The following is an 11,905-nucleotide window of genomic DNA, read 5'->3' as shown; positions in this document are numbered from 1 at the left end:
GGAGTGACAATAGCCAGGAGTCATATGAGGACGGATGTTAAGGAGAAACCAGCAGCCAGAGATCATATGAGGAAGGGTAACATGATCTGGATCCGAATAAGCTTGACAGTAATACCATTGCTTGGTGATCTGGATACGAATAAGCTTGACAGTAATACCATTGCTTGGTGATCTGGATACGAATAAGCTTGACAGTAATACCATTGCTTGGTGATCTGGATACGAATAAGCTTGACTGTGGAACCATTGCTTGGTGATCTGGATACGAATAAGCTTGACAGTAATACCATTGCTTGGTGATCTGGATACGAATAAGCTTGACAGTAATACCATTGCTTGGTGATCTGGATACGAATAAGCTTGACTGTGGAACCATTGCTTGGTGATCTGGATACGAATAAGCTTGACAGTAATACCATTGCTTGGTGATCTGGATACGAATAAGCTTGACAGTAATACCATTGCTTGGTGATCTGGATACGAATAAGCTTGACTGTGGAACCATTGCTTGGTGATCTGGATACGAATAAGCTTGACAGTAATACCATTGCTTGGTGATCTGGATACGAATAAGCTTGACTGTGGAACCATTGCTTGATGATCTAGATACGAATAAGCTTGACTGTGGAACCATTGCTTGATGATCTAGATACGAATAAGCTTGAATGTGGTACAACTGCTTGGTGATCTGGATACGAATAAGCTTGACTGTGGAACCATTGCTTGGTGATCTGGATACGAATAAGCTTGACTGTGGTACCGCCGCTGGGTGACCTGATCCGACTTTTAATTTGTATACAAATGTATCTGTATGCGCAGTGTCCAATCATTATCTGTCCGATATATATACATAGACAAACTTATCATCGATTGGGATATACAACATTACGAATTCATTAAAATGATCACATGTTTATAATGCATTTTGTCATTGAGATACTAGTCTCTCGGGTATGATATAGGGGTTTAAATCTGGGGAATATTCGTGGCTGGTTTAAATGGTAGTGTAATACATAGAAGTAATACACAATTTTTGTATAAGCTTTGTGTACACTAGGAAAAAATCCTGGGATTAACACGGAAAAAAACTCATGATAACGAATATTCTAAGTTCCAAAGAATGACACATTTAGTTTGTCCCTAAGGAATACATGGGCTGTCATTACAAGGAGTTGTTAAGCAAATCATAATGGAAACCACCTTATATTAATCACTCTTGTTGGCCTGGGTGGAAGCGCGCGCGTCTTACTGTGGAGTACCCCTGGTCGGCCAGGTGACCCCATACCTTTCACTTCTGATCAGGGAATCGAACCCCTGCCGCCTAGGTGAAAGACAAGTGTTGCCAATGTGCCACCAAACCACGCATCCTAATATAGGGAGGCTACTTATATAGGATAAACAATAGTTAATATAATTTGTAGTCTTCTGTGTTACCTGGTGTAAACGTTAATATTCCCTAACTTAAGGAAGTCCCTTATGGTAAACAATAAGGAAATGGTCAGATATGTGTACTATCACTGTGTTAATACTTGAAAGGTGACAGATGTTTTAGTGAGCATTATTTTATGTTTCAAAACTTTTCTGCAGATGACTTATTGATAAGATTATTTTTTTGATCTTTTTTGTTTGTTTTTGTTTTGTTTGTTTTTGTTGGTTTTTGGGGGGGTTTTCTTTTATGTATATATATGAAAGTGTAATTACTTTGCCTGTAACGTAAAAATGACGTCGCAGTTTGTAACGTCGCTTTTGACTGGCTAATACAACAGCGTAATAATTTCTAAGAGAAAAGGGTTCTTCACTAAAAGTGGATGTTGACAGGAACTTTGTATAGTAAATCAAATGATATTTTCAATGGAATGCACTATCTACTAAACTAACAAAAACTCGACAAATTATATGCGTTGTTAAACTTCTAAAATCCACGTGACATCGTAATCCACGTATGTACCCACAGGAAAACCTTTCCCACGGAGGCGCGGCCCGAGGGGGTAAATCTAAGAACAAGAAACGCAATAAGAAGAAAAAATCCCAACAGGATTTAGAAGGCCCAAAGGTGAGATTAGACAAATAATCAGTTCTCGCTGTCAATTAAGATAGCTGTTTTAATGACTAAATCAGTTTAGTGGTTTTAGCAAAGTTTGAAGAAATCAGGATTTAGTTTTGGCAGAAATAGAACGACGGAAAACAGAGTTCCCGACAGTTTTTATTTTATCTTTCAATAAATCTACTTTTTGCTAATTAATTATTGATATGCTACGTTTCCAGTTTATATATTTAATCTATAACATATTTTAACGTACTTTTGTCTGGTGATCTTATCTAAATTTTCCTACTTTTTGGATTTGTTTACTTATGGCCAATGAATAACTGAATTGTCGAAGAACCATGATTTGAGTTTCATAACATTTATCAAACCTGTTAGGTAAATGTGTTATCTGCATGTTTTGGTTTTGAAATGTTTAAACATTAATGAAGACGGCCTCTTCTTTTCCGAGCTTGCCGGAAAGGCCCGATGTTGTCCGATTGGGCCTCTCCTGTGTTTGTGGAATACCGACTTTATAGTGCTACCTCACTGAAGATTATAAATTTTGTTTGTTTGTATATATTTTTTTATTTGCTAACATTTATTTATTTAGCTAGTTATTTTTATCTATTTATTTATTTATTCCTCTGCACGTGTAACTTTTACACACCCGATGACATACTTCAGCTAGCAAAAGGTATCTGACATTTTTTTTCTTTTGCTCTGACGCCGTTTCTAATACGCTTCCGCATAAGCTGTTGATTTCCGCGTTTGGATGTGTTTCCCATACGTATAAAAACGGGCAGATAACTTGATAAAATATACCAAACTGATTAATTTTTTTTTCACATTTCTCAATAAATACTGAAAACAAAAGTTCACTGGGTATTGGACAACAGGCATCCTAGTGGAATCCATGGTGTATTTCAGTGACAATATCCAGTGAGTTCGGGGTGGGACAACAACCCATACAAACTATATAAAACTTTTACTGTTTTGTGAACAACTCTTTGAAGGACATGGACATTGTTGATGTACACCAAAATTTAGTTCTTTCTAGTATTGTCGTTTAACAAATTCTTATAATTATCAAATACTTTTGTACTTCCATACAAATAAGGACATGACAAAAATTGAAATTTGATATTTTTAGCGAAATCACAATCGACACATCCATAAGAACATGGCTGTACTTGGATAAACTTGGTGTGGACATATCAATATCGGTGCTGGTCGGCGTTAAAAATAATATAGATATGTTCGATTCCCATTAGGTCTATTTCCAAATAAAAAGCATATAAATTAATAATCTTATCGATTTTGTATTTGTCACATTATTCTCATTTCTCCGCGACTTTGGCTACAAACACAACATATCAGCCATCCAATGATTTCTATTTAATCATGTCATTGGATGTATATATGAATAAGAATGTCCATATTCTTATAAAATAGAAGAAGCAAACATTTAAAGGGGCATTCCTTCGTTCGCACATCAGAAACATGCACAATTTCCATTGATGAACAATGATTATACGAGTGTCTGTGCCTACAAGTAATTAAATAAACGCAGAAATGTACAGGAAAAAGGTGTATCATATACAAATACCGTATGTTTTTTTGCGGTAATTAATGATACTTCGGGTCGAATTAAGAATTTTCAGGATTTGATACTCGAAGAACTTGTTTATCTTGAGAGTAAAACTGCCTTATTAATGTAAAGATTTTTACTTTTACTATTTGGAAAAAATACATATTTTCCAGTAAGTTTAATTTTGACGACCTAAACTTAATTCAAACGAAGGAATGCCCCTTTAATGCTCATTATATGTTTTGCAATAAGTATCGTTGCTACATATAGCCTTTTTTTTTTATTTGACTGTTCGACGGCAAATTAAAGGATGACAACAAAAGTCTGCGAAAGGAAAACAAGAGTCTTCGGGATGAGAACAGGACAATCCTGGATCAAAACAAGAGACTCCAGGATGAAAACAAGAGACACCATGATGAGAAGACTTTACTTACCCAGGAACTGACCAATATAAACACACAACTGACGGACTGTCGCCAACAGTGTGACCAGCTGAGGGGCCAGAACGAAGACATGTTACAGCGGTATGGAATTTAAATCATCCTAATATTAAATACCAACCTTCATATTCAAATTCTATCTCAAATACAATGTTCATGTCAACTGTGATCTTTTAAATTTAATGGGGACTAAAAGAAAAGTGAAAACCAATTTTTCTCCATATTACCTAGCATCATAATTACAATAGAATACTTTAACTATAACTGTTTCTGTGTGCAAGTATCCCCTACGGGGGAAAGACGGAGGGGGGGCCAGGGGAGGGCAATTCGTCTGCTAGTTGCTAGTTTCCTCTGGCCCTGACACGGTGTCAGGGCCAGAGGAAACTCGGGCTATTCGTCAGCTTGATGTTTTCTACTCCTGTATGGAATTCTAGGGGTTGTCCACATAAATATGATACGATATATTTATTTTACAGATACAGTCAAGTTCTCTCGAACCAAATAATGAATAACAATCCTTCCATCCAAGATCTGAACTACCGTGATCAACCACGACAGATTGCGGAGACTTTCCGTGCAGAGTTGTATAACAAACAATGGGGCGATGCCTTTGATGTTCTGGACACGAAACTCCCCTCAGAGAGGGACCAGTTGGAGATCCTTAGGGACCTCTGTAGGGTGGGTATATATGAAATGTGGTATGGTTCTCTGGTCTAACATACAAAATATACTTTGAAATTTTGAATTAATGTATCATTTATGATTCAACTATTTGTAAATCAAAAGCATGGCTTTAGTGTCGTGTAATATCACTCCGAATATTTGCTTACATGTAATAGAATAAGAACTACTACAGCGTTTAGATTAATTCATGTATGCCCTTCTGTACCAACCCTAAATTGTTTTGAAAGGTGCTAATACTTTGCATATCTTTTGTAAAATCATCTGAGATTACAGAAGGCAGCTACTGATTTTTCAGTCCGCGAGGTTTATCGTAACCTGCTTGTCGAGTTTTAATTTGATTGAATAGTGACACGATTCAGGATATACACTTGAACTTAACGTTCTCTTTAAATCCAATATTGAAAATTATTAGATTGATTAAATCATGGGTCTTTTGCGTCTCCCTATCTATATTTTGACATTTGTTTCGACCTTTTGTAAACGTTGTTATTTTGGCGAACACAAATTTTAGCGTACAACGGAATAAAAAGAGATTAGCACCAAATTCTCATTTCGCAGCGAATTAGATCCATATCTAGAGGTATAGGGCTAACCTCGATAACTCGAGTACCCGTCACAATGACATGGTCCATATAAGCTCGAGTTAGGTGGTTTTAATGTTATACGAGAGTAAAAAGTTAACATCTGAAGAACACGATTCGTCCTTACTTTCAGTATACTATCATTATGTTCCCGCCATGAAATTGGCTAAATTTATTATTGATATAAGTGAGATAATTAGTTAACAATACTGATGCCCTTCCTGATTTAGCGTGCATTATTATCCGTTTGTTAATGAACAGTTGTCATTGTCCGTCGGGTGCCGTCCCGCCGCGTCCCGATGCAATGTACTACGAGGGCTGATTGATATGTTGTGAGCCTCGATCATATTGAAGGATTTGAATTTTGCCGGACATATTGTTGTTGTTTTTTTCCAACATAATCCCCTTCAGTATCTATACACCTTTCCAACGGTGTTTGAGGACCTCAATGCCACTTTTATAGTTCTCCTTTTCTTTGCTGTTCGAAAGTCATCCGCTGCATGTATATTGTCATCATTGAACTGAAAGTGGGTGCCTGAAATAGCTTTTTTCAGTTTTGGAAATCGATGAATGTCTGATGGAGCGAGATCAGGTGAATAAGGCGGATGCTCAATCAATTTAAAGCCACAGTCGTGAATGGCAGCCATATTAATGACAGACTTGTGAACGGGAGCATTGTCCTAATGGCGGGGGAGAGCCAGCGTGTTTCCATTGTTTCGAAGATTGTTTGGTCTCTGGGGTAAAATGATGGACCCATGTTACATCCATGTTCTTCTGATCAATTTCAGAAGCAGAAGTCTTTGTATCCATCGGGCCGAAAGCTTTTTCATGGCAAGATCCTCGTTCATAATGAAATGTCCTCTTTCCTGCGAAATGCAAACTGTCAATAATAGCTACTCACAGGAACTGCTGGTGCGATCCTAAACAAACTTTGTTTCGGGGTGTAAAGTGGCTGTGGGGGCATTTATGTCTTGTAGACATTTTCTAGTTGATAAATATTAATATTTAATTAACAATATATTTCGCGATGTAAATATTATTTTTATGCCTATCACTATACCACGTTCTTCATTGTCTACAAATGTTTCCAGTTTAATGTGTCACTTAGGTTTTGTTTACATCGATCAAACAGACGCTTTAAAGAAACACGTAGGCATATTCTCATCGTTTCTTCCCTTAAAGTGTATCATTGTTTACTCGATTTCGAGTTTTGATTCTTCTTGTTGTTTTCCAGGATTCATATATGATCTGCGAATATGTTTTAATGGGCCGAGCGGAAACCTTAAGACGAGCTATCGATCCCTTCTCTACAAAGGGCTACAGTCCTAACTACTCCGAGAGCCTTCTCACTAACGTTCTAAGTGAACTGCCGGAAGTCGTCAGGGATGAATTTATACGAAACTGTCATCAATTTAAGGATTTTGAGAGGATATTGCAGGTTATTTTCAAGAAGATGATCTAACTCTGGTTTCGTCAATGTTCCTTAACATATAATTCTCTATAGGAAAGCTTGTAAGGGGAATCTCTTCTGTAATGCATCCCAGGAGACATTTTAAGTTAAGGAATGTTGGTGGACTGGGCCGCTTCTCTCTATTACGTTATATATGTAGGGTTAACATTATTTGTGTACTTTTATACTGCTCGTGATATTTTTTAACTTTGCTATTCAAGAAAACAATATTAAATACTATGGAAGACTTGTGTAGTAGATAATATGCTTCAAGTCATTACATGTATATTATGAAACGCCTAGCTAGGCCAGATACAGTGTACATATAATATGGAAAGTGTGACGAACAGTCGGGTTTAGTTTCGTATTGTTTAGCGTCCTATCAACAGCTAAGGTCATTTAAGGACAGCATGCCTGTGTTTTATGAGGTTGCTGTATGTTCGTGTTAAGTCTCCTTGTGATAGCGCGGAACTGATGTCGACTTTATAGCGCAATCTCACTGAAGTATACTGCCGAAGACACCCAGGAGGACACCCCTACCGGTCACATTATACTGACAACCTGCAGGACACCCCTACCGGTCACATTATACTGACAACCTGCAGGACACCCCTACCGGTCACATTATACTGACAACCAGCAGGACACCCCTACCGGTCACATTATACTGACAACCAGCAGGACACCCCTACCGGTCACATTATACTGTCAACCAGCAGGACACCCCTACCGGTCACATTATACTGTCAACCAGCAGGACACCCCTACCGGTCACATTATACTGACAATCAGCAGGACACCCCTACCGGTCACATTATACTGACAACCAGTAGGACACCCCTACCGGTCACATTATACTGACAACCAGCAGGACACCCCTACCGGTCACATTATACTGACAACCAGCAGGATACCCTTACCGGTCACATTATACTGACAACCAGCAGGACACCCCTACCGGTCACATTATACTGACAACCAGCAGGACACCCCTACCGGTCACATTATACTGACAACTAGCCGTCTCAATCCCAAACTGGGCGCTATGCAGGAGTAGCAACTACAATGTACCATTTGTATGTTTCGGCCAGGGGACAGAACCCAAAGCCTTCCTCACAAGGGTGAATGTTCAATCAAAGGCCAAAAGTGAGGCAGTGTCAAGGGAAGAATGCGTTACTTGAAACAAGAGTAAAGATAAGATCCCAATCGCCTTTTACGATCATTCAATATGTGTATAAGTTACAATCCTTACGTCCTACCTGCACGGCACACGTAAAGTCAGAAGACTACAGTCAATATCTATATATTAATTGTAGAAGAAAGCTTTTTCTCTCTCTCCAAAACTGTCGATTGCCGTTTGAGAAGGGTGTTACACTCAAGGTATGGTGAAAATGAATGAGAACCGCGTGAAAATCGTTTTTCTGCTCATAATTTATTTTGTAAGATATTTTGGAAATTTTCATTTAAGATTGCCACAGAAAACGAAAACCTCATTTGTGACGATTCATCATAATGCATGTACTAGTTAGTATTCAGTCGTGCTGTCAATGAAAGTCTGCACGGTATTCATAGACAATCAGCCGATTTATAAGTAAATGTATGCATTTTTCTAACTTTATTTTTTCTTGTAGGAACAATGTCGCGGTGGCCACGCTACCAAACGGCTTACCGAGATGTGTGGTGAAGAGGTTGTCACTGGAATGAGGCCCTATATCTACTCGAGTATTCATATATGCTGGGACATGCTATTACAGAAACCTCCGATGGTTCTCGACTTCAGTATGGAAAAGGGCTGTAATATTAACACAGAAGTAGTGGATTGTTATTCGTATGGTGGTTCTAAGGTAGAATTTGTAGTCTGGCCTATAGTATATCGACATAATGATGGACCGGTTCTCAGTAAAGGAATAGTACAAGCTTCTCCTTAAAGCGAGACATAACAGACAGGACGCAACCACCAGAAGTCTCCAGTAAGATACGGACACCACGGTGTCTCCCGACCCTATTACACAGTCTCCAGTAAGATACGGACACCACAGTGTCTCCGGACCCTATTACACAGTCTCCAGTAAGATACGGACACCAGTGTCTCCGGACCCTATTACACAGTCTCCAGTAAGATACGGACACAACAGTGTCTCCCGACCCTATTAAACAGTCTCCAGTAAGATACAGACACCACAGTGTTTCCGGTAACCAGGTTCCTGCTCCTGCGACCATGGACACATGGACTAGCTGCGATAACGAAGTTCTGGACCACCGACTTGGAGATTCGTTCTAGGCTTCAACTTACCGTCGATATATACAATCAGTCCCCGCGGTTTCCTCAACGTTCTTTAAAACAAGGAAATACATTAGCTTAAATTTTCCATATGAAAGCATTGTTTTATTTATAGAGGGAATATTAGCTTAGGATTTTCCCTTAAATTCTCTAATGCTTTCTTGTGGGGAAATTTAATTTCAGGAGCTCGATAAAACTGGGGCCTGATTATTCAATGTTGATATAACATGGCGTGAATTTCCTAGTAAAATTCAAATACATTATCACTGCAACAGACAACGTTGTTTATTAGAGGCTCAATAACAAATTAATAAAGTGTGTAACACTACAGACATCTGTACATTTCTGAAATAGACAATGTGTATTAAAATACAACTTGTAGTCTTCAAGACTAGTGTAACATGGCTAAACCAGTACGGAAGATTAATATATTTCTAACATTTGTTTTTTTCTCGTGAACAGTTTGCGACTACCACGCCACGTGAATCGGTGACAAAGATCCCAAATTGTGGGGGAAATATGTGTATGATGAACATTAATTGTATTTCATATTCGTTGTTTTGGAATTTTCTTCTTCATCGCATGCATGACATTGATCAAGTCTAACGAAACAATAACAGAAAAGACAGCGACAATGATGACTACCCCCGACGCCCCTAATACCTTACTGGACAAACGGCCATCATAGGCGCTTGTCTTACGTCGGGTGTACGATGATAGAAGCTTCTTGTTGACTTTGAGGTCGTCCACAGTATAGTTATTCAGCAGATATGAATGACAACTACACAAACATGTGAAATTGGTCATGTTGGAAGTAGTTGATTGCGGAGGTACTGTTTGAACAGAAGTGGTTACGCTAGCTAACACTGTTTGTGAGACGTAAGATTGAGTAGATTCCATTTGACCGGCCGAGGATACTTCCCACGGTACAGTCGTCGAGGAAAAATCCATCGATACAATCGACGAGGATATTTCCCTCGATACAATCGGCGAGGACGGTAAAATCGAGGTGGGGACTAATGGAACAAAATAAGAATGTTGTATAGCACTGGTATGAGGGAATTCTGTGACGCCTGATTCGGTCGAAGTTTCGAACACTGTTGAGAATTCAGGGTAGGAAGACAGAATTGTGGTATCCAGTTGTGTTGGAGTACTGAATACGTCTTCCATAGTCGTCATACTTGATGTGGGAACATTAGTGATCACTGGAGAACATGGCAAGTCTGTCGTGGTTACTGATGGTGAGGTGACGTTTGTAGCAAAAGTTACTGAAATGGAAACACTTTAATATGAAAATAAACATCGATATGATATCATTATAAACGTAATAACATAACAAACTTGTATCATACGCTACATTATAAATCCAAGGGTTCTGCTGCCGATACTTATTCACTCTTTAGATATGTCAATGAAATCGCCGTATTCGCCGGTGAATCGTGCATGTCTTTGATGGAGATAAACTGTCGACTGTGATTTGGATGATCCACCTCGGGGTTTTGAAATAAATAAAGGATTACTTGAGAATAATATATTTCAAAATTATTTGAATTTGTGTGTCCACACCAACTTACCTACGTCACCGTATTTAACGCCGAGTGTGTACCCACTAACACCGGTGGACGCTGTGAGTACCAGCTCGCGCTCTACGTAGTACCAAAGTGTGATGCAAACGTCGTTGTCACGTGACACGGCGGCCACACAGTACCTTTTTGTTACACACAGCTGCATACACCCGTCCGTAGTGGACGGCGACTCGTAGATGACTCGTAACGTAGTCGCATTGTAGTCGTAGAGTGTGTCGCTAAATATTGTCATCTCCAGGGGCGTACCTCAAACCAAAACGAGGGCAATGACAACAATAGAGTATAGTATCGGTAAGGTTAACAAGATGGCTTCCTCACAGAGTGAAGGCTTTTAATCATATACACATTGTTTTTAAGTAACCAGGATATGGGATCAACGTAAAAGCATGCTACTGGTTGAGAAAATACCATCAACGGCATATTTGGGGGTTTTTTTTGCGCGCAGTGATACCATATTAAGATTTATTTATACAGAAAATTGGAAAGTGAAAAAAAAATCTTCATAAAAACTTGTATTTCATAGCAAATAATGCTAAATTGAGATTTCGGACGAAAAGAAAAAGACTGGCTTTAAAGTAGTGCCCGTTACAAGGAACTATTTTCATTGCGCGTAGTCATTCTTATTCGAAGTTTTCAATAATGTAAAATATCCGAGGCCAGAGGTACACGCGCCAATAAGTAGACAATGACGTTGATTATACACCGCCTTGTCTTAAAGGGTCATGGTGTGAATCAGGGGTAAAGTGCGACCTTTTACTTTTACGACACATTCATGTGATAAAACATGTTTGTCCTTATATTCGTTTGTGCAGCTTTAATATGGATTTGTATCTTTGTCGGAACATATTAGCAGTCCTGTAGCTTTACGTTTTATAGGAAACGCCCAAGCCAATTACGACAGTTTACTTTTGAAAATCAAGGAAGATGCATTTTGATATTAACAACTGTAAAAGAATCATGCATCAAAAGCTATAATTTAACGAAGAATATCCTTTTGGTGATTGTTTTCGTGCAAAATGGTTGAAGGTGGTCTATTTTTTTTCGACAGTTGAAGTTTGTTATCGCTATTTTTAAGGAGCACCGGAAGGATATTTAGCAATCTCTATGTGTGGGGTTTCCTTGGACCCTTTTTCCTCCGATTAAATTCTGAAAAAATGCCGTGAGACGGCCATTTTGGAATTTAAAGATGTTACCTATTATTACTCGGAATTGATTTTCCCCAAATAAAATATGTTATGTACGTTCTATACTTGCTTTCAAATTATTAAG

General features: G+C 38.6%; 1 protein-coding gene and 1 long non-coding RNA gene across 2 annotated transcripts; both read left to right on the top strand.

The window, feature by feature from the left end:
• Positions 1-1,942: 1,942 nt before the first annotated feature.
• On the top strand, positions 1,943-5,844 carry LOC117330138 (M protein, serotype 6-like). Its single transcript, XM_033888357.1, has 4 exons — positions 1,943-2,053; positions 3,924-4,138; positions 4,531-4,732; positions 5,731-5,844. Exons 1-4 carry the CDS (start codon positions 1,943-1,945, stop codon positions 5,842-5,844), a joined length of 642 nt encoding a protein of 213 aa, XP_033744248.1.
• A 714-nt stretch (positions 5,845-6,558) lies between these two features.
• LOC117329514 lies at positions 6,559-10,584 on the top strand. The gene is made up of 2 exons (XR_004533226.1): positions 6,559-6,757; positions 8,401-10,584. It is a non-coding gene; the product is annotated as an uncharacterized LOC117329514 (long non-coding RNA).
• Positions 10,585-11,905: the final 1,321 nt, after the last annotated feature.

The sequence above is a fragment of the Pecten maximus genome, chromosome 6, assembly GCF_902652985.1.
Source record: "Pecten maximus chromosome 6, xPecMax1.1, whole genome shotgun sequence".
NCBI classification, from domain to species: Eukaryota; Metazoa; Mollusca; class Bivalvia; order Pectinida; family Pectinidae; genus Pecten; species Pecten maximus.
The sequence above is the reverse complement of the archived record's forward strand: the minus strand, read 5'-3'. Positions and strand labels throughout refer to the sequence as shown.